A 24,328-nucleotide genomic window follows, 5' to 3' on the forward strand; every position below is an offset into this window, starting at 1 on the left:
GGTGCTCAGGGGACCATATGGGAACCTGAGTTGGCTGCATGCAAGGCAAACGCCCTACCCACTGTGCTATCGCTCCAGTCCCACAACTTGTAATTTTTTAGAAATGTTATCTTTTGATACAAATATGAGAGAGACATATAGAATCTAGGTTGCTTTAAAGATATTTCATTTAAAAATGTGGAGACTAGAAGCAGAATAAAACAAGATGCTGAGAGGGAGGCAAGATGATAGCAGTGCAGTAGCAAGCACCTGAGGGACGTCAGCAATCAGCGCTCTGAACAGCTGATGGGGCCACAAAATTTCTGCATGAGGAAATTTGTGTCCCTTGGATATTCTGGCTCAGGGAGAGCGCCATTATATGAAACCAGTCCGTTCCATGGAGTGCTGGCGCAGAGTGGGAAGCATGTGGATGGTGGGGCAAGCACCAGCCATCTTGGTGCTATGGGTGGCAGCAGAGTTTTAATGGGTCTGAAGAGGGCTCCACAAGTCCAACTTAGCACCACTGCAAAGTGCAGTGTTGAGGTCCAGAGCTGAGGAGGCGTTCCAGATCTCCACCATGGGACCATGATGACTTACTATTGGCAGGGTCACTCGCAGTATATTATGGATGAAAACATCCCTAAGCACCAACTGGAGAACAAAAACTGGGGATGTGTGTCCTCAGGTCAGGTGCTGCTGGACTGATGGCTGCAGTCCGCCCAGAGTGCCAAGCTGGTACTTCAGCAGCCCTGGAACTGGCTCTGGTCCCTACCTGATCCACTGCTGCTAGGCACTAGGGGGCACAGTGCTGCCCGCAGGTCAACCTGAACCAGCTGCTCAAGTGCTTCAGCAGCCTTATGGTGCTCCTGGGCTTACTGACACCACAAAAATCACTGCTCCGCCTCTGGTCAGACTCAAACAACTTAGAACCAAGTTTCCTAAGAAATTAAACCACCAAAAAAGTAGGCAGGTGGAAGCCACACCCACAAACCACCTCCAATTCAGCCATACAAGCTCATTTACTGGCCATACTTCAGAGTCACATAACTAAATCTCAAAAGAGATCAGAAGCTGCAATTAATTTTGGATCTGTGCAAGGCAGTACAAATGAGGTATATCAGAGGGGGATGAGTCAGCTTGGTGCCTGTCCAAACAGAGCCCCCCGTAGCTGCTTGCTCCCACAATTCAAAACTGATGCCATGCCCACACTCCACTGTCCTGGGATGGACCTCACTGAGATACTAACCTGCTGAAAATTTGGGTACATGGATTTTGTGACTGATATCTCCAGGCTTTTTCAGAATCCGAATAGACTAACTCCACTTTCCTGTACTCTTGAAAGCACCAATAGTCACCTCCACAAACCAACTCCAGTGCTACCATGTAAGCTCTTACATTGGTTTTGCTTCAGAGACCCAAAACTGAATCTCGAAAGAGATCAGAAGCTGCAATTAATCTTGGTCTCAAGCAAGGCAAGACAAATGGGGTACATTGGAGGAATGCGGGTCAACCTGGTGCCTGCCCAAGTAGAGCTTCCAGCAGCCGCTTGCTCCCACAATTCAAAATTGCCACCATACCCCCAGCTGGACTCCATTTTCTCAGGATTGTCCTTGCTAAGATATTAATCTGCTGAAAATTTGGGTATGGAGGGATTTTTGTGACTGAAACCTCTAGTTCTCTCTGGGTCAGGATGGGCTATCTTCCCTCACTTCCCTGTACCTCTGGAAACCCTGGCAGTCATGTTCAAAACACAAAACCACCACCTAGTTGCAAAGCGTAGTGTATAAGAGAAGAAGCAAGCAAGAAGAATGATGCCTGTCACAGAGGTAGATGGGGGAGTAGAGGAGGTAGGAAGAAATATTGGGAGGGAAACTAGAGACATTGGTGTTGGGAAATGTAGACTGGTAGAGGGAAGAGTGTTGGACTATTATATGACTGAAACACAATCATGAATAGCTCTGTGATGGTCTATTTCACGGCGATTCAATTAAAATAAGAGAGAGACAGGAAAAGAAAAGGATATTAAATTTCTACTGAAGCAGAGTTTATTGTAAGAGTTTATTATATTTTTCTATCATTGTATATGTTACTGAAATATTTATTATAAAGTTTACTAAAGTTACACTTCGTGTTTGAGGTTTATAAATAAAAGGTTTTCAAATTCTTTGGCTACAAGGCAGAATCAAATGACTTTTTAGGTAAGAAATAAATTTTCAATTAATTCCTTTTATTATGAACTATCTTACTATATTGTGCATAAGAAAAATGTAAAAACTTTCATCACTAGTTATTTTATATCATTTTTAAAAACTTACTTTTTTATAAAAAAATACAAATAAGGAACAGAGCACTAGTATAGGAGATATAGTACTTATCCTACATATGGCAAACACCTGTTAGAATTGCAAGAAGTCCCCCTAGTTCCACCAGCGATCACTTCTGAGCAGAGTCAGAAATAACCTCTTGGCACTGAAGAATGTGGCCCCAAAACCTAAAGCTTAGCCCATGTCCCCAAAAGATAAATGATACTGAGAATACAAAACGATCATTAACAGTCAGAACATTATCTTTAAGGCTGTCACTTTTTTATTTATGTATTTACGTTTTGAAGCAGCAACTAATTGTGTTTAAGTTTACTCCTGGCTTTCAACTCTCAGCTTAGGGATCACCCTGGGACTCAGGAAATAAGATGGTATCTTTCTTTTAGCACAATAATGAAGAAGATAAAACTGGACATAAATGAATCATTTTTTTAAGAGAGGGAGATGTGTTTTAAGTATTTTCTAGTAATATTCAGTAGCATTGAACAATGATCTGTTGAAGTCTTGAATTTTTGTGCTTTTTCATTTTGACACATAAGCGGAGAACACAAGGCCAAATCCTAAAAATGATTTAATCAGCATAATGAATTTAATAAATAATATACAAATAATTATAGGATTTGATAAATATTTGTTTTAGCTATTAAGCAAATTTAAGAACTTCCATTATATTCTCTATTATTTTGGTTTTTGGGTCACACCTGACTGTGCTCAGGTCTTACTCCTGGCTGTTCTCAGGGATCATTCCTGGTTTGCTTAAGGGGAACTGAATGGGCTGCAGAGATTGAACCCAGGTGAGTCAAATACAAAGCAAGTATCCTATCAGCTATACTACTGGTTTGGCCATGGACTCCCCATGATTTAAAAAGATGGAATAATTTTTCTGTAGTATCTAAGAATAAAAGAAAATAGAACAAAAATGTGAATCTTGTTGAAGCAGACACCTCACCTCACAAGCTGCTTGACTATTATTAAATTGTTTGGTCAGCAGTTCAATCCACTGAAGCATTGTGGGCTAAAAATGAAAAAGAAATAAATCATTCAATGTATGGATAATTCTAAGAAAAAGATAATAAAGATCAAAAGATATGCAAATAAGACCAAAATTCACAAAATTAAACACATACCTTTTCTTTTGAGTGAATAAATGTCTCTAGGACAAAGGAAGTGCTTAACTGTAAGACAAGATAAATTTAAAATGAAAAAACACTAGTCAATTATTTTAAAGTAGTCACTTTTAAAAACAGTATCTAAGGGAGTATATATTACCTTTGCAGTCATTAAGGACACAGCTTTAGGATCTGGCAGAGTACTGGGAATACAACTACACAACTGCCACATAAACCTAGAATTCAAAAACAGTAAGTTAAATTCTTACAGCGTAAGATTTTTAAAGTATAATATGTATTAATAAGTTTACCACACTTACCCAAAATATGTGTGCTCAAAAATGTTTTTGTCTTGAAGAAACTGCATGTTATCATGCCAAATCCACTGAAGAAAAAAAATGTTCACATTAGATATCATAATTTATTTCACTATATTTTACCAATTATTTTACTATTAGACCAAAAGACTAGATCTAAAAGAAACAGGCCTGGAAAGAAAGTATTGTGGGTAAGGCACTGACCTGCACACAGTAGACCCTGGCGTGCTGTATGATCCTCTGATCCCCACCGTAAGTAACCCAAACCACCCCTTCACGTCCAACCCCACATCCACAGAAGCAAAGAACAGGGGTCATGAGGCTAAAGAGATAGTAGGGATTAAATTAAGCACATGATTTTTACAAGTGGCCAATCATGGATCTAACCCCAGTGTCACATGGTTCCAACAGTGATCACTGGGTCATGCCCTGGAATCTCCCAAGCACTTCTAGGACGGCCTGTATAATCCATGACATGATCCCACAGGGCCTGATCACTGCATCCTCATGCCCAAACATTGAACAACTGGCTTGGTTGGCCAACAATCATGATAAAGTACCCAAGAGCTAAATATAAAAGTAGCTACTTAACCTGTTCAAATTTATCATTATTTGACTACTTTAAGCTTACTTATTGTTACTATTTTTGGCATAGCAAATACGCCACGGGTAGCTTGCCAGGCTCTGCCGTGGGGGCGCGATACTCTCGGTAGCTTGCCGGGTTCTCCAAGAGGGGCAGAGGAATCGAACACGGGTCGGCTGTGTGAAAAGCGAACGCCCTATCGCTGTGCTATCGCTCCAGCCCAGTAACAATAAGTCTCACAATGTGAGATGTTACTGGTGCCAGCTTGAACAAATCGAAGAGCAATGGGGTGACAGTGACAGTGACTTTAAGCTACCAGGATTTAAAGGAATACATGCTTATACTGGATCCATAACTCATATCTTATACAAAAGTCAACTCAATGTGGATCAAAGATCTTGAAATCAGGCTGGAATCTATCAAGTATATTAGAGGAAATATAAGCAGAATGCTCCATGATTTGGATGATGCCACTGGCAAAGACAATAGAATCAAACAAATGGTACTAAATCAAATTGTTCTGTGTAGCGAAAGAAACACAGGCTAAAATGAAAGGACGGCTAACTGAAAAAGAGAAAATATTTTCATTCAACACACCAGATTAATAGGGCTGATAACCAGAAAATTTAAAGTACTTACAAAAATCAATAACAAAACAAACCTAGAACCCTATCATAAAAATGGGGAAGAGAAATGAACAGTTACTTCTCAGATGAAGAGAGATGGATGGATAATAGTAACATGAAAAAATGCTCATCATCACTTATTAGAGTAATCTAAATCTCACATGAGAATGGCACATACTAAACATACTGGGACTAAACTGTGTTGGCAGGGATGTGGTGAAAAGAACTCTTATGCACTATCGGTGGGAATGTTGTCTGGTTCAACCCCTATGAAAGACAGTGTGAAGATTTCTCATTAAAATAATAACTGAGCTAACATACAACCCAGCAATTCCACTCTTGGATATCTACCCCCAGGACACAAAAAGATTTGTTCAAAAGGGCCTTAAGCACCTCATTTTTCATTGCAACATTTAGTACAATAGCTAAGATATGTAATCAACCTAAACAGATGAGTGAATTATTAAGATGTGGTATATATAAAAAATGGAATACTATACAACTATAAGGAATGAAAAAAATTATGCAAGTAGCTGCAACTTAGATGGAACTGGAAGATACCTTGTTAAATGAAGTAAGCCAGAATAAGTACAAGCACAGAATGATATCAAGTATCAGTAGAATACAGAATAACAGAATATAGGAATTCAATGTATTAGCAAGGGGATGCTTAAATCACCCTTATCTCCACTGTACACAGGACAGAGAAGGAAAGAAACTGAGGGGGAAAGAGAAGGTGGATGGGAAGCAATCATGGTGGGGGTTGCGGTTCGACAAGGGTCGAGGGCTTCGGTACATAGGTGGGGCAGCAGAGTGATCCTTTTTTGTTTGTGTTCTTGTTTGATGGTCCATACCCCAGCAATGATTAGGAATTACTACTGGCTCTGCACTAAGGGATCACTTCTGGTCTTGCTTAGGGGACCATATGGGACTTGAGGGATTGAACCCAGATCGGCAGTGAGGCAAACACCCTCCCATTATACTACCTCTCTGGCACTGATTATCTTATTTTTTGATGGTCTTTTATATACTGTCAATATATGTTATATTAAACTACTATAAAGTAAAACTTAAGTAGAGAAATAATACAACAGAATATTAAATACTAGTATAAATTATATTAGATCAGAAATTTCCTATATGCCCTAATTCCAACATACTTATGTATAAATTTTCTATAAACCAAATTTCACTTTGGGCTGCTCTTCCTTGCCCTCATTAATCATTGCGGCTCAGGAAGAGATCATCTTTCAGCTCCTGAAGCCCTCCATGATGCTCTATCCTTCCTAAAGAGGAGGATAAGTAAATAATGCTGCCTATGTCTTAAGTACTTTTCACATAATTAACTCCTTGCTAATTTTCAGGTCTCAATTGAGTATTAATCTCCTAAAGAGTTCCCTAATCACAAACCCCAGCAATCAATTACACAATTAACTATACTACATTTTATACTTAACCCATTGTATGGATCTAAATGTTCTTTGGAGAGTCTGTTGCTAACTATATATTTAAATGGAAATTTTTTATTTGGTATTTTGTTTGTTTTGTGGCACACTGGTGGTGCTCAGTGCAAAGGATCAAGCGATCAAGCCTGGCAAAGGATACACTGCAATCCTTTGAGGTATTTCCTCAGTCCTAGGATTCCCTTTGTTGCAACATACATCAGTTAAAAGAATGAATCAGAGAAAAACTAAGGTTCCTGTGAACTTTATGGATTATCTGGAAGGTCAAAACTTAAAAAAAATTAATACTTAAGTACTATGTTCCTTTTAAACAAGCTTGCATTCTCTCTTGAGAGCACATTTTCCAGATGAAAACTGATTAATGAGACCACAACAGACTAAATGCAGATGCTATTAAGACTAGCTGTCTTGGGGCTGGAGCAACAGCACAGCAGGTAGGGCGTTTGCCTTGCATGCAACCAACCCGAGTTCGATTCTCAGCATCCCATAGGGTCCCCTGAATACCACCAGGGGTAATTCCTGAGTGCAGAGCCAGGAGTGCCCCTGTGCATCGCTAGGTTTGACCCAAAAAGCAAAAAACAAAACAAAACAAAACAAAAACAAAAACACTAGCAGTCTTATTAAAGAGATTTGCAAAACCGAGGTCACTTTTCTCACTCAGTGGCTTGGTTCTACACTTTTTTCATGAAATATTAATTATGTTACCTACATGTTATGGGCTAATTTTTAAGTAAATACAAAATTAACCAGTTTATTTGAGAGGCCAAAGAGATAGTACAGTAAGATGCTTGCCTTGCACAGAGCTGACTCAGGTTCAATCCCTAGCACCCAAGTTTACAAGCAGTGATTCCTAAGTGCAGCATCAGGAATAAACCCTGAGCACAGCTAGGTGTCACAACAAAACAATTTCTGGGCTGTAGCTATAGCACAGTGGGTAGGGTATTTGCCTTGTACTCGGCCAACCCAAGTTTGATTCCCAGATCCCATATGGTCCCCTGAGCACCGCCAGGAGTTAATTCCTGAGTGTATGAGGAAGGAGTAACCCCTGTGCATCATAGCGTGTGACCCAAAAAGCAAAAACAAAAAACAAAACAAATAAAACACAAAACAACAACAATTTCTATAAATTTCTAAAATACTGATATATATATCAATAGACTTATACTAAATATACTTTAAGAAAGCAAGATAACTGCATTCTCAATTTTTTAAAATAGTATGTCTTAATACTCAAGACACTAAATATTAATTTTTAATTCCTCAATATAGCTCTAATATAATTTAATTTTACCTTCTTTTGGGAGGGCAGGGTACTCCGGCAGTCCTCAGAGGACCATAAAGGATGCTGGGGACTGAACCTGGATCAGGAGTGTATAAGGCAAGCGGCCTACCTACTGTACTATCTCTCTGGTCCCTCATTTAACTTTTTACAAGTGAGATGATTTTTATAAACCACTGGATTTTCACATAGAATGACATGTAGATTTGTCTTCATATTTTGGAGAAACAACATCTTGTATACAATATTGCTTATGCTGGTAGCTGAAATAGGTTTTTACACAATTAGGTGACAATGTTAGCTTTAAATCTGGTGAAAACACATTTTGTTGGTAGATCTAATTCAAAAGTTTGAAAGATTTTTTTTTTTTGTTAATTTTATCATTACATAGGGGTAGGCAAATTTTTTTTTTTAAATATTGGTCAAGGGCAGAGAGATAGTATAGCAGGGTAGGGTGATTGCCTTGCATGCGGCTGATGCAGGGTTCAATCCCTGGCATCCCTATGATCCCCTGAACACAGCCAGGAGTAAGTGCTAAGTATTGCCGGGTGTGGCCCACAACCAAAAATAACCCCACCCCCCCAAAAAGAAACCTAAAACACAAACAAACTCACTTTAGAGAACGAAATTTACCCATACATTTTAAGACTTGACAACAACAATATACTATCAGTCACTGAGACAGAAAAGCTGAACTGCCTACATAGAGTAAATTTTATCAAGTATGTTTCTCTGGAGATTTACCTATTCTGGTCTGAGTTTATAATAAAGATGAAACACATTTAATGATAAATCTTAAAGTAATATCAACATTTTAAAAAGTGAACGAAAATAAACCTCATCGCTACAAACTTTTTAAAAAATGTAGATAATTTAAAATGTAAACTTCTCCTAAGTCTAAAAAAAGGAACTCCCAGAACTCTAAGACTCAATCCAAGAAGCAGCAATGACAATTAGCAGTAATAATAAGATGTGTGTGAACTTGTCCTGATCCCACCACTTATTTTTGTTGTCATTATTTTTTCTTTCTGGTTTTGGGTTACACCTTGCAGCATCCAGGGCTTACTTTGGCCTCTGTACCAAGTGGATCATATATGGTGCTAGGGATCAAATCTGGGTTAAGAACATGCAAGGCAAGTGCTTCAACCCCTATTGCTATCTCCTCAGACCTTGTATTCTTCATTAATGTTACACTAAAAAATAAATTTGAACACCTTTTCATTTTAATTCATTTTATCTGTCATGTTTTAATTTTAATTTTACCTGTCATGTCAGTACAATTAAGACTATTTGTAAGAGAATAAAAAATAAAGAAATCAAAAAAACAATCTTAAGTTTAGGAGCCAAACAAATAGTACGGTGGGTAGGGTGCTTGCCTTATACATGGCCAATCCAGATTCAATCCCAGCATCCCACAGCACTGCCAGGAGTGATTCCTGAGTGCAGGGATAAGAGTAACCCCTTAGAATTGCTGGGTATGGCCCAACACTAAAAACAAACTAAAAAACCACTTAGGTTTATTCTGAATTACAGATTGTAATCTTGCCATAGCCAAATCTTATAGTATTGCTACTTAAAAATACATTTTTAAATAGCTGATAAAATTAACTTATACCTCTAGTAACTCCGATGAAACATCAAATTTGTATTCTTTTCCATTTTCTTCCTCCGGTTCCATGCGTTTGTAAAACAGCATATATGCACTGTGAGTCTTGAAAGGTTAAAAAAAAAAATTGTTTCTCATTTTGATAAAGTGTAACTAAAAAAGTGAAAAATATGTAAGAGAGCAAACATGACTTTATAAATGAAAGAAACAGTTACCTTTTCAAAGGAGAAATCCATAAACTTATCAGTCACAGAATCATAGGTCTTGGTCTATTTAAAAAAAAAAAACAAAACCCAAAGCTTTGTTTAAAAACTGGGTATACTTAGCTATATTTAAAAATAATTATCTCAACACATTCTCTATTTTGGATATATGCACATTTCTCAACCAAAGACATGTACTCTCAGCTCTTTAACCCTGGAGAAGCCCATGTTATATGTGTGTCTCTCAATGCTCAAGTTTAAAGAACAATTTTACTTCACTAAACACAAAACTAAGTACCTTTTTAAGTAGTAATTTTATATTTTACATTAACCGTCGAGTTTTCAATTACACTCAGTCATTAAAATCCTTGATTAGTTTTTTGATTAGTAATTCGGAACAAAATTAAAATTAGGACAGAGTGGAGGTAAAGATTGGGGTGGGGGTAATGAGCCCAGGTTTTCATAGTGAAAAGAATGGATACTCTACCACTGACACTACATCCCAGACCATTCAAAACATTTCCTCAGGAGATTGGGGTGATAGAAAAGCAGGTGGTTCAATCACTGGCCCACATATGCTCCCTTAAGCTCAGTCAAGAGTGTTCAGTGAAAAAGAACCAGGAGTAATCCCTGAGCACCACTGGGTATGGCCCCCAAACAACAAAAATAACCACCAAAAAACAAACACAAAAAAGTTTAAAGATCTGGGGGAAGTTTCAAGTGGCAAAAAACACCTGCTTGGCAATATTATGATTCAGAGCTAAATCAATAGTGCATAATAAAATCTGTCATCTTCCATGCTCACAGCCAATTTCCAGAGGCTCAGATGAGCCTCATTCATGAGTTAGTCTGTGGAAAAACTCAGGTATGCGAGTTTTGTGACCAACATCTTGATTCTCATGGAGTCAGGAATGGGCAACCTCCCCCCCTCTCCCTGTTCTTCCAGGAACCCAGCAGTCACACCCACAAACTGCCTCTGGCACCATATAAGCTCATTATTGGACATGATTCAGAGACTCACAAATAAATCTTAGAAGAGAGCCACAAGCTGCTGAGATGGCCCTGGACCCCAAAATCACCAGTTAAAAAAATATTTTTGCACATAGGCTCAAACATCTCTTGTATAAGGCTTAATGGCTCCAGCATGAGAAACAACAATCTTCACACACTTTCCTCTAAGGAAAAGTTTTAGGATCACTTTTAGTGGATTATTCATAACAAGCAATACAAAATAAATTATTTAGGGGCAGACACTGAGGGTGGTGGGAATATTCAAATAATGGTGGTGTGACTGGTGTTGTAATATTGAATGTAATAAATTACCATGAACAACTTTATAAAAAATAAGATTGAAAAATTCTATCCATCTAAAACCAATCCATAATAAAATCTAATATGTCAACAGTTATTTTACAATAAACAGGACTTCAAAAATATCAGGGTTTTATGTAAAATAGAGATCATCAAGGTATTAAAATTAGCAAGGTATTTAAAAATTATTTATAAAATCAGTACTAGGAAAAACTGCCTATAGGGAAGTAGAATTACTTCAAACTTACTACAAATTGTCCTTTCCTACATATTGATAATCATGCAATAGATTAAGATTTTAAAATTTATTATTGCATAATTAGTAATTATGCAATATATTTTTCTATTGCTAGTAATAGCCAGTTTGATAGTACTATTTAAAAAAAAAGTTCTTGGGACTGGAGCTATAGCACAGTGGGTAGGGCGTTTGCCTTGTACGCGGCCAACCCGGGTTCGATTCCCAGCATCCCATATGGTCCCTCAGCACTGCCAGGAGTGATTCCTGAGTGCAGAGCCAGGAGTAACCCCTGTGCACTGCTGTATGTGACCCAAAAAAGAAAAAAAAAAAAAAGTTCTTTTCAATTCAGTTCCAGCAACTAACTTCCTCATCAAAAACTTTTCACATTGAGTCAATGTGATTTCTTTTTATTCCCAAAGCACCAAAGCGAACAACTTAATCATGTCTCATGGAAGTTTAATTCCCATGCTATTATTTTTTCTATTGCAGTCTTTTTTAATCCGATCTTTCTGATAAACTGAAAACAGAGATAGCTTAAAATATTACTAATGTCTGGAATATACTCCACAACACATTACGTTTCTAATAAAAAGTGAATACATTTTTAGATTTAATCACAGTGACTGTTGGATTTTAATGGTACTGTAAAACATTTCGAGTGTCACAAATCATTGTAATTTCTAAATAAAACTTACTGTCATCTCTCCACCAAAACATTCAGAGGCAAGTTGAGCAGAATCAAAAGGCTTTACCTCAGCATCATTAAAAAGATACCTAAAACACAACATTTAATGTTGATCAAGTACTGATTATTTCAGTATTGTACTTATTTTAAAATATTATAATGTTATATTATAAAAATACTGATCAAACTGAAATAGGAGACAAATTCTAACTAAGTTCTGGTTCTAATAATTTAAATCTACTAGAATTGAGAATATAAATTCATGACCTATTCAAAACTACCCTAAAATCTGGTATACACTGTAAACTAGGCCTGTAAGATTTATATAAATGTAACATGCAAAGCTATTAGATAGCAAAAAGAAAAACATGTGAGAACTTCATTGTACTTCAAATTTTAGGATAAAAACATTATGCAAATGGACCAAATAAACAAAAGATATAACAAAGAAACTGTTGACTATAACTATATTGACAATGAATCTCATGTTTTTTGTTTGTATGGGGGCCACACCCGGTCCTGCCACTCAGGAATCACTCTTAGTAAGGCGCAGGGGACCAAATGGGTTGCCAGGAATAGAACCCTGGTAAGTCATGTGCAAGGTAAGCACCTTATTAGGTGTGCTATCTGCCCAGCCTCAACAAGCATTTTACTCAGAGTAGCACTGTCATTGATTTGCTCGAGTGGGCACCAGTAATATCTCCATTGTGAGATTTGTTACTGTTTTGGGAAAATCGAATATGTCACGGGTAGCTTGCCAGCCTCTGCTGTGTAGAAGGGATACACTTGGTAGCTTGCGGGCCTCTCCGAGAGGGACGGAAGAACAGAATCCGGGTCTGCCGCGTGCAAGGCAAACGCCCTAACCAACTGTGCTATCACTCCAGTTATATCCCTAATGTCAATAATAATACCAATCATATTGTTTCTTATGAGATTCTCCCTAATACCAAAAATGAATGGTTCAATGACTTTCAACTTAAATGATGATGCAAAGACTGTATTTTAGAGAGAAAAGGTAAGATTAATAGAGTATGTTGGTTAACAAAATAATTTCTACTGGTATATATGATTTTTGTGACCATCCACAGAAAACATTTCGTAAATGACTCTTACATGAAAGTAAATTGTTAAGATTTAGAAGGTCCAAGATAGTTTTTGTGTCAAATTGTGTGTATGACCATTTTCTGAGATCATTCAAATCCTTAAGAGTCTAGAGATTCACTAAGTTTAATAACAACTAGTTCATACTATCTTTTCAACATCACTTTCTTAAAAATTATTTTCGCGGGGATGGAGTGAGAGCACAGCGGGTAGAGCGTTTGCCTTGCACACGGCTGATCCAGGTTCAATTCCCAGTATTCCATATGGTCCCTGAGCCCCGCCAGCAGTAATTCCTGAGTGCAGAACCAGGAGTAACCCCTGTGCATCTCCAGATGTGACCCAAAAAGCAAAAAACTAAAATACAAGGAAAATATTTTTGTTTGCCCTCTTTCAAACTTCACAGAAAAATGTTTAGGGAAACAGACCCAGAAACATATCAAAAGATAAACCTACATTTTAAAAATACAAAAGATGAAAAATCTAACTCACCATTTATTATTTTTATAAGCATGTGGATTGACTATGTCACGGATGAAACTATAGTAGTGTCCACCATCTGCTGTTCCTGTGTGAACAGTCACTCCTATCAAGTCATACTCATAGCTCTCTGTATCTTTTGAATGATCGCTGACTTCCTTAAAACCTGAAATTATTTAGACAAATGACAGTAATTTTTAAAAATGTAGCTGACATATCACAGTGACTTTACATAATAATTTAAATATAAAAAATGAGCAAAGATACTTATATACTTAAAGAGATACAATGCAACTATATTTGCTAGTCAATCCTCATCCACTGCTGAAAATTTTGGAAGGTTGGAGCAATAGTACAGCAGGTAGGGCATTTGCCTTGCACGCAGCTAACCTGGGTTCAATCTACAGCATTCCATATGGTTCCAAGCATTCCAAGCAATGCCAGGAATAATTACTGAGTTCAGAGCCATGAGTAAAGCCTGAGCATGTCTGGGTATGACCCAAAAGCCAAAAAAAAAAAGGGAGATCTGGTTAATTTATTTACTTTTTAATTTATTTTTGCTTTTTGGGTCACACCCAGCGATGCACATGGTTACTCCTGGCTCATGCACTAACAAACGTTGCTTGGGGGACCATATGGAATGCTGTGAATTGAACTCGGACTGGCTGCGTCAAAGGCAAACGCCTTACCCACTGTGCTATTGTTTCAGCCCCCTGGTTATCTATAACACACATTCTAAACTGGAAAGTAAAATGACAGGTAGAGAGGAGGAAATGGTTTACAATATTCAAAACAATAGCTGAAGAATTTCAACATGCTAGAATCTGACTCTGAATATATCCTTTGTTGCCAAACAAATTATTTTACCTCTGCATAAATTTCTGCTACAACCATACATGGAAACATGAAAAATACAACGAAGCATAATTAATGGAAATTACCACTATAATTTTACATATATTTTACGAGTTCAAGAAAGTAGAATTACATACAAAGCCCACTTTTTAATTTCACTGATACGACCTTCCCTAGTAGCCTACTTCCTGCAAACTTCAAAACATACTCAAATTCTAACTTTAAAAACTTCCGTCCTTTGGGGCTGGAGCGATAGCCTGGAGCGATAGCACAGCGGGTAGGGCATTTGCCTTGCACTCGGCAGACCCGGGTTCAAATCCCAGCATCCCATATGGTCCCCTGAGCACCGCCAGGGGTAATTCCTGAGTGAAAGAGCCAGGAGTAACCCCTGTGCATCGCCGGGTGTGACCCAAAAACCAAAAAAAAAACCACACTTCCGTCCTTTGACTTTAGTCTTTTTTAGTTACAACTACCATCTTTCTTTGCTACTCTTTAAAGAATGAACTCCTGAAAGACAGCATATATTCATTGTTGATACTTCCCTGATTCAAGGAAAATTAAATATTAGATGTACATTAAGTGCCAAGCTATAAGGATTAAGACACATTTCTCCTTCCTAAATCTTACAGTTTAGTGGTTTCTTCAAGTGCTAAAATTTTAGTCAGAACATTAAAAAGATTCTTTGTTTCTGGAGGAAGAGGTTTCCATATGATGGCTCAGATTCTCTGCCATCTAGACCCAGTAATTCACTGAAGGGCCTGAGGATACACTACTGTTGGGGATATACAGGCCAGGCAAGCACCTTAAGGGCTGTATTGTCTCCAGGAGCCTAAAGCAGAATGTTTAATACTACAAATGGAACAATGTAAAAACCCTTACTATGTAAAATAAAACTCCTTCAGCTATAGAGCAAATAGGCAAGGGCTGAATTGTTTTTGCTTTCTTTGTTCACCTACTTCTCCTTCCTCCCCTATATGGTCAGCCCCTAAGGCAAATATACAAGTTTTATAATCATTAGTTTTAAGGTAGTGGTAACAAATTGAAAGTAACTATTTATTTCTAAGTACCAAATTTAAATCACTGTTATCTGTCTTCCTATTACAACACTCATATAAAATTGCTCTCATAAGGACAAAAGACCTTATACACATTATTTGCATCTGTGTTATATTAGAACGGTTCTTTCTTAGGCATTCAAGTACTTCTGATTACATCTCTTTTTTCCTGAGATCTTCTTGAAATACTGGCCCAACTATTCACCTAACTGTTCAAGTCATAAAACAGTCATGCTTGATTTTTCCTCCTCTCATAGCTGACCTCATAGGGTACAGATCTTATTCTTGTCCTATTTCCATTATTTTAAGTATAGCATATATGTATATAATAGATGTTCAACAACTTTAGATTCATCCATTCACTTAGTCCTAATAACTCTTTTCTGTATATTTTACTCCAGCCCCACTTTCTTACTTAACCATCTTCTCTGTGACTTACTACAATCACCTCCTATTTCTCTCATGATATTCTATTCCATTTTCTATTGCAGAGTTCAAATAACCTCTTTTCAAGTTTCATTTGGCTATGCTGATGTCATACTAAATATCTTCCAATGATTTCACACTGAATAAAGAGTAGTATTATTAGGTTTGGAAGATAGATTTAAGGTGTGAAATGCAGACCTTGATCTATAAGGGGCCATGTTTGATCCCTGATACTACATGACCCTTCAAGCAACAGGTGTAGCTTGCTAGGCACTACATTGCCAGACTCAAGCACTTCATATAACCATGTGGCCTGGCCACAATGGACTAGTATTGCTGGGAGTGGTCCTGGCTTCTGAGCACAGAAGGGGAGTACAAACCCTGACTTCCACAAGAGATCAAAATTATTAACATGTCTTAAAACATACTGGTCTGGTGACTGCCTTTGGTGAATTTTATCAACTCCTCCCTCATAGCTATACCTTGCTCCAACCTTGAATGAAAGAGTTTACTCCTTTCTCTTAATCTAGTTTACTTAAACTCAATTTAAAAGTGAAAAAAGGCTCCTATTCCCTTAGACTTGTAATATTTAACTGTCTTATTGGATAGCTCACATACACCTACAAAAGTGCCAACCCGGGTTTGATCCCTGGCATCCCCCATATGCTCCCCCAAGCACCGCCAGAGTAAATCCTGAGTTCAGAGCCAGGAATAATCCCTGAGGAGATCCAGGTGGGACTAAAAAGCCAATTAAAAAAAAGAAAAAAAGAACAAATTCTGGCAAGGTGCAGGGAATAGACTCCGAGCTCCGCTGTGTGTGGCCCAAAATATACAACAGCAATAAAATAACCACATTCTTCTAAAATTCAACTTTATTAAATATAGCTGATTACAATCTAATGAAGATTAACTGTTTGGAAGACATAATAAACAGAAACAAGCAAAAAAAGGAGATGAAAAATTACCTTCTTTCCTATCATTCTTTCCCATAAGAAAGTCTTCTGTATACGGTGTCATGTCCAAACGTAATGGGAAGGAAAAGTGTGTGTTCACTTTCTCTTTCATCATTGTGACCATATTAAAAGTATATCTCATAGTATTGAAACTAAGAATGCGAGGCAATTTCTTAAAACAGGCCCTGAAAGACAAAACAATACAAATCAGAAAACGTGTGTTCAAAATTCTTTGAAAAGTAGTTTAGCTGGCTTCGTTAACATTACAAACTCTATCTGTGTATAGAGTCCCCCTACATGACTTTCCTTCACTCTTAAAGCCTTTTCCTGTGTATAGGTAAGAAAAATAAAACAAGTAACTGTAGAAACTGGCAAACATTAAAATGAAAATATGAAAATGATCAAAGCAATAAAGAATAATCATATTATTCTTCAAAGGGAAAAAGAGCTTTTATTCTTAAGTTTTCTGTCTTAAACTCCTGTTACTTAACAATAAAGTATTTTTTGAATGAGAACTGCAAATTCTGACTTAATCATTTACCAGTGGATTAATCATAAACAAGTTACTTAACCTTTCTGAGCTTACTTCATGATTTGGAAAAATGAAGATTTAAGTGCAAATTCCCAATTACTCTCTAAAAGCTGCTTGGTAAATAACAAACAAGTGTTACCTAATATAACACCAATAATAGCAACAAGAAGAATGTCAACTAGTTATATAATTCTCTCTCTTTTTTTTTTTTTGCTTTTTGAGTCATACCCAGTGATGCTCAGAGGTTACTCCTGGCTCTCAACTCAGGAATTGCTCCTGATGGTGCTCAGGGGACCATATGGGATGCTGGGAATTGAACCCAGGTCAGTCACATGTAAGGCAAATGCCCTACCTGCTGTACTATCATTCTAGCCCCCAGTTATATAAATCTTATGGTATGACATAATAGTGGTTCAAATTTAAGATTTAATTTAAATAAAATATATATATAGCCCAGAATTTACAAAATTGTGAGTATTAGAAAATATTTACCACACATGAAATTCCAAAAGACTTTGTTTAAAGAGCTTAGGGCTGGTTAATCAAAACAACATAGTATATTTGCTTTACATGTGGTTGTTTTGGGTTTGAACCCAGGCACTGCATGTATCTGTTCCCATATGTGGCCCCAAACACACACAGAAGCCCAAAAAATGGAACTTAAAAACAGCAACAACAACAACAAAATGCACAATCAAAACCTCCAAAAATTTAGAAAACAGAAAATCTTGGCAAGATTTTATAAAAGAAGGAATTACGAAGTTTTAAAATTCAATTTAGGGGCTGAAGCAATATCATAGAGTGTAGGGCGTGTGCCTTACACTCGACATCTGGGTTCAATTTCCCAGCATACCATATGGTACCCAAGCACTGTCAGGAATAATTCCTGAGTGCAGAGCCAGGACTAACCTCCATGCATCTCCAGGTGTGACCCAAAAAGAAAAAAAACATTTTAACTGGGACCAAAGTGATAATATAAGGTGCTTGCCATGTATGTGGATGAACTGTGTCTGAACTCCAACTCCCCATGTGATCTCCTTAGCCCGAAGGGGAGTAATCCCTGAGCAGAGAACCAGGAATTAGCCCTGAACACTGCCAGGTATGCTTCCCTTCCCCCCCCCAAAAAAATATTATCTGGGAGATTAGCAAAATATGAGGTTATAGAAATTAGACAGTGCATTATAATAAAGAAAGTTATATATTACTTTAGAGTATAAAGAATCTTAGACTGAAACCTGAGACCTAAGTGTAGATAAAGAAACTGGACAGTGTAAACTGGCATGAAGTCAGAGAATAACAGATATCTAAAGAGATAAAAATGTTTACACCTTTGAAGTTAATAAGACACATTAGATAGTTGATAGCGCATGGCAAAGCATTCTGATTCAGGTATAATTTGAAACTCAGACATTAGAAGAGTGGTATTATGATAGGTAAAATTATTTAGAACAAATGAATAGACTGAGAAACATGAGGTTTTCTTTGTCAGCTTTGTCACTTTTCTTCTACATTTTTAATTGGTCTCAGGTCTCTTCAACAGTCACTTTATTTTTCAGGCAGATGTTCTGATGCCTTCAATCAGTTATGCAGACAATCCCAAAATTTAAAAGCTAAAATTTTATGTCACTGTATTTTCCTTAAGAAGATATGGGAAATGGTTCTACTAATAAGATCCCCGAAGTCGGGATAGTCACCTGGATAAAACAAGTTCACAAAAGGAAGTCTGCAAACTTGAACTCAGAAAACATCCAGAGTAATAGATTAGGAGGTTATCATTACGTCAAAAACTATATATTAAAGGAATCTGCTGATTATTTATCACCTTATGACCATGTAATATGCAGCTGAATTATTTCATTAGTCTTTTAATATACCTGCTAATGTAAACAATGGCTCACATATCTGAAGCCAGAGTAGTGAGTCAGAAAATTGCCAGCCTTGGGGGTTACTCAGCCTCGTCTGCCACCAAGTCACTGTCTCCTTCTTTGTAATCTACCCTGCTGGTCAAAGGTACCAATCCAACTGGCTTTACTGTGGTAAATCACCACAATAAGTGCATATCCTTTACATTAATAATGCTGCCTGATCTAATCCCATAATTTCTACACAAGCAGAGTTTCTGCTCTAATCCCTAGTAACTAACTGTGTAATATGCTCATTGGACCCAAATTCTATTTGCCAATGTTCACCCGAAGAACTAAAATAACTTTACCCAAGTATTTTATTCTAAACTGGCTATTTTATGGTTGGTACAAAACCTTAGGAGAAAAGGTATACAGGAAAGTAATATAGCTCTTAACCTCCATGTGTGAATCACTAAGGTTTACTAATCAGCATAACAAAAATAATACAAACAAAAAACCCTTCCATGAGAGCAGAAGAATGTCTTTAGTTTATGAGTAAGACTATCATGTTCCATTGAGTGCAAAGCAATCAAAAATGTCTTGGTATAGGGGCTGAAGGGATAGCACAGCGGGTAGAGCGTTTGCCTTGCACGAGGCCGACCCAGATTAGACTCCTAGCATCCCATACGGTCCCGTGAGCACTGCCAGGGATAATTCCTGAGTACAGAGCCAGGGTTGACCCCTGTACATCAGCGGGTATGACCCAAAAAGCAAAAATAAATAAATAAATAAAATGAAAAGCACCTCAGTATACACTTAACTGAAAGGAAAAATTAAAATCTGAATTAAAATCTGTAAAAAAGGTAATTTAAAGTAAACTGAGCTACAAAGTTTATATGAATAATTGAATAAAAATTGTATGAAAATAAGTTTCAAGATGCTGATCTAAATCTTACTTTCCATTAAAGTTTAATATTAATTATTCCTGTTTGTTTACTTCCATTTAGCAACATATCAGAAAAATAAAAACTACATTTCAAAAAGCATACCTCTTTTCAGCTCGTACTTTCTTTCCACAATGAGAACATGTATACATGTTGTCACCTTCTAAAGTGTCTTTAATAGTAACTTCATCAAGAGACTCCTGTAGAGAGTATTATGACCAGTGAAATAACTCAAAGATAGATACACTATATTATTCATAGTGAAACAGATAATACAAATAGAGAACTTAAAAAAAAAACCTTAAATACACTTTCATATTACATGATACATTAAAAGAAGAAAGGTAGGGAGATAAAACTGTTAAAGGATTAACTATACGCTGAAGGGTAGAACTGGTCTTTTAGTAATGAACTAAATGGGCTATATACTTTTTTAATTTTTAATGACGCAACTCTGGAACATTTTAAAGTTCATTTTATTGTTTATACAAATTAGAAATATACAAAAGAGGACTAATTTTAATTTGAGCAAAACATACAGTGAATTTCTTAGGTTTCGTAAAAAATTGTTTTTCTTGAGACTGGGGAGCTAGCTCAACGTTTTGACATATATGCCTCCCAAAAATAGATGTACCTGCCTTCCAAGTTCAATTCCTGGCATATGAAGCCTTTTACTCCCAAGCAGGCTGGATGTAATGTTAGACCTCCAGCACAACTGGCCCAGATGCCAAGTTCTGAAGGCACTATGATCCATAGCAAAATGAGCTTAGTTTGAGAAGTCTCTTCCCCAAATTTCCCTTCGTACTGACACGGTATTTCATAAATGTTACTAAATTTGGGGCCAGAATGATTGTACAACAGATTAGGTGTTTGTCTTGCACATGGCCGACATGGATTTGATACCTGGTACCCTCCAAATTCATCAGGAGTGGCCAGAAAATCAAAAAAGTGTTACTAAATTTTCAATAGGGCAGGTATTTAAATTTCAATTTAGTAAAAAATAGCTTTGTAGTTGACACTGAATTAAATAACAAGAGGAAAAATAACAAAAAATGCTAACGTTAACTAACTTTCAAGATGATAAACATAAATCTGCTACAAAGAAAGAGTTAAAAGTAGAAAATGCTCGAAAACTGATATACAAGGGCTGGGGGATATAGTTCATGGTGTGTATTTTGCATGAATGAGGTACTAGGGTCAATCCCTGGCACCAAAACCAAAATAAATACATCACTTACATAAATGTTCTTCATATCAGCAACCTGGCACCTCACAGTATAAAATTCTTCAGCAGTCTGACTAACATGTTCACAATCCTGAATAAAGAATAGCCAGAATTAGTATCTACCATAATAAGCTACAAGAGATTTCCAAAAATCAAAAACAGGTAAAATACTTACCAAAGATACAACATTGTTTGTAATAACACCTCCAAACAAACTTTTGACGGTATTTTTCTTTTAAAAAATACAAATATCAGTCAGTAAGATTAGACAAATTCGTAGAAATTTAAAAGAAACTTAAATATATTTTGATACTAACCAGTTCTGGAGACATTTCTTCAATTTTGGTAATTAGATCAGTAAAGAATTCTGTCATATCTTTCTGTTCCCCAGTATTAAGGGGCTGTTTGTCCATGGTGTATGTTTTACAAAAAGGTCTAGGGTTATATGCCTTGCATTCACTCTCCTGTAAACATAAAAGGGAACGGACAAGATTATAAAACCAACAAATTTAAATATCAGATACGACTCATTACAAAGTTTTACTTTTAATTTTCCATTTATTTATTTTCTAAATTAAATCACAGTGACAAACACACTTACAAACTTGTTCATGATCAGATTTTAGTCATATATATACCTCTCGGAGAGCCTGGCAAGCTTCCGAGAGTTCTCGCCCGTGTGGGCACAGCCTGACAAGCTACCTGTGGTGTATTTGATATGCCAAAAATAGTTACAATAGGTCTCATTCCCCTGACCCTGAAAGAGCCTCCAAACGTTGGGAAAGATGAGTAAGGAGAGGCTGCTAGAAGTTTCAGGGCTGGGAGGAATAGACACGTTACTGGTGCCCGTTTGTGCAAGTAAATCGACAGACAACAACAGGATGACAGTGATAGTGATATGTCAGGTGCCATTCATCCCCTACACACTCTTGTGACAAGCTTTGAACCACTGACCTGTCCTCCTGGCCCCCATTTACCCTCACCTTGACTATTAGTCCTATACTATACATATTTACCACAAATGAATGCAGTTATTCTATACCTCTCCCTCTGCTTCTGACTCATTTCAGTCAACATGATACTTTCCATGTCAATCCATTTTTAAGCAAATTTCATGACTTCATTCTTCCTAACAGCTGCATATTATTCCATTATCATGAAGTCTTTGAACAAAATGGTAACAGGGTTATAGGCAGAAGGGCAGAGTAGTAATAAATGAACAATGAAGAGATGAACACTGCTTCTTTTTTTTTTTCTTTGGTTTTTGGGTCACTCCTGGCTCTGCACTCAGGAATTACCCCTGGTGGTGCTCAGGGGACCATATGGAATGCTGGGAATCAAACCTGGGTTGGCCACATGCAAGGCAAACACCCTACCCGCTGTGCTATATCTCCAGTCCCTGCTTCTATTTTTGTCTGATTTCTAGACTATTTTTAGTTCTAATAGCCTTGTGCCAGAAGAGCCTTAAATTATCTTAAACCCTGCCAAAAAGACACTGCCACTTTGTTCCAAGTCAGAACCCTTCCAGCCAACAGTTTCCTTGCACACTGTTCCCTTTCACCCTCTGAGCTCTAGCCCTGCCTTCAGATGAATTCTGCCTGCAAGGAGCTGCCTCTTTGATCCAGGTTGGATCGTTTCTCTGGTTTTTCAAAACTGACTACATGACAGACCTCAGAACTCTCAGAAAATATACACAGACTCCTAACAAGAGGTAAAAAAATATATATTTTAAAAAGGGGGGGGGCTGGAGCGATAGTACAGCGGGTAGGGCATTTGCCTTGCACATGGCCGGCCGACTCAGGTTTGATTCCTAGCATCCCATATGGTCCCCCGAGGACCGTCAGGAATAATTCCTGAGTGCAAAGCCAGGAGTAACCTCTGTGCACTGCTGGTTGTGACCCAAAAAGCAACAACAACAACAACAACAACAACAACAACAAAGCAATCGCAAAAACTACTGAAAGAAATAAAGGAGGGCAGGAGAAAAGTGAAACATATGCCCAGTTCATGGATCTAAAGGATTAATACTGTTTAAAAAGAATATTAACCAAAAGCAGATAGATTCAGTGCAGTCCCTATACAAATAACCGTATTTTAAAAATACCCATAATTAAAAGACAGATCAAATGGTATTAAGATTTATATGCAGTAATAATCCCCTCTACCCACCCATCCCCCAAGTCAAAGCAATCCTAGGACAAAAGAAGATGGAAGGCTTTTCTTCTAACTTTAAATTATACTACAAAGCAATAGCAATAGTAATTGAAACAGTGTGATACTGAAATAAAGTCAAAATCCCAAACTAACGGAACTTACTTGAGAGCCCAGAGGCAAAACTTAAGATATAAAAACAGCTGATCTCTGAAAGAAGCTAAGAGTATGAAGTGGAGCATGGAAAGACTCATCAACAAATGGTACCGGTGGGACCACATGATAGTACAATTGGTAAGGTGCTTTCCTTGCATATGGCCGACTTGGTTTCAATCCTCTGCATCCCATATGGTCTCCTGAGTGAGCCTCAACAGCAGTGATCCCTGAGTGCAAAGCCAAGATAAATCCTGGCAGGTGTGCCCGCACCCCACACACCCAAAACAAAACACAAACAACTTTGGAAAAACTGGTTAAAGCATGTAGGAAAAATGAATTTAGACCCCTATCTCACACCATATGCAAAACAACGCAAAATGGATAAATTGTTGTTGATATCAAACCGTAATTCACACACTAGGAGGAAAGCAGGCAGATCCACCTCATGACATAGAATCTAGAGGAATCATCAACAACTCAATGCCACTGGTGAGGCAAATGAAATCAAAGATAAACAAGTAGTATTGAATCGAATGAAGAAACTACTGCACTAGAAAAGGAATTCAGAAGGGGGTTCATATGTGGTCAATTCACATGCTCTATCTGTAGTCCTTAATAAGTATCTTAAAAACGGAGAAAGATATAATTTTTGTTCTCAAGATTTTGTTCTTTTTTGTTCTCCTAACGAATGAGACAAGCAATTTTCAATGCAAATGGTAGCTAAGAGAGTTATGGTGACTTGGAGATACTCTGAAGAATGTATTACTCAAAGGAAGTAAAAATCAAGTTAATTCTTTGTTTTTCTTCTTTTTTTGGGGGGAGGTCACACCCAGCGATGCACAGCGGTTATTCCTGGCTCTGCACTCAGGAATTACCCTTGGCGATGCTC

General features: G+C 37.3%; 1 protein-coding gene across 4 annotated transcripts in view; it reads right to left on the minus strand.

Moving 5' to 3' along the window:
* The window catches only part of USP34 (ubiquitin specific peptidase 34), a 248,212-nt gene that overhangs the window by 52,610 nt on the left and 171,274 nt on the right, over positions 1-24,328 (minus strand). For all 4 annotated transcript variants that reach the window (XM_055121529.1, XM_055121528.1, XM_055121531.1 and 1 more), the window contains 13 exons: positions 21,450-21,596; positions 21,308-21,364; positions 21,146-21,223; positions 20,013-20,107; positions 16,600-16,772; positions 13,311-13,464; positions 11,731-11,809; positions 9,499-9,552; positions 9,293-9,388; positions 3,730-3,794; positions 3,570-3,645; positions 3,428-3,475; positions 3,250-3,315 (listed from right to left, as the gene is read on the minus strand). In XM_055121529.1, the coding sequence (XP_054977504.1) occupies positions 3,250-3,315; positions 3,428-3,475; positions 3,570-3,645; positions 3,730-3,794; positions 9,293-9,388; positions 9,499-9,552; positions 11,731-11,809; positions 13,311-13,464; positions 16,600-16,772; positions 20,013-20,107; positions 21,146-21,223; positions 21,308-21,364; positions 21,450-21,596 (1,188 nt within the window). The remainder of the gene's footprint in view (positions 1-3,249; positions 3,316-3,427; positions 3,476-3,569; positions 3,646-3,729; positions 3,795-9,292; positions 9,389-9,498; positions 9,553-11,730; positions 11,810-13,310; positions 13,465-16,599; positions 16,773-20,012; positions 20,108-21,145; positions 21,224-21,307; positions 21,365-21,449; positions 21,597-24,328) is intronic.

Source organism: Sorex araneus, chromosome X (genome assembly GCF_027595985.1).
Source record: "Sorex araneus isolate mSorAra2 chromosome X, mSorAra2.pri, whole genome shotgun sequence".
Classification (NCBI taxonomy): Eukaryota; Metazoa; Chordata; class Mammalia; order Eulipotyphla; family Soricidae; genus Sorex; species Sorex araneus.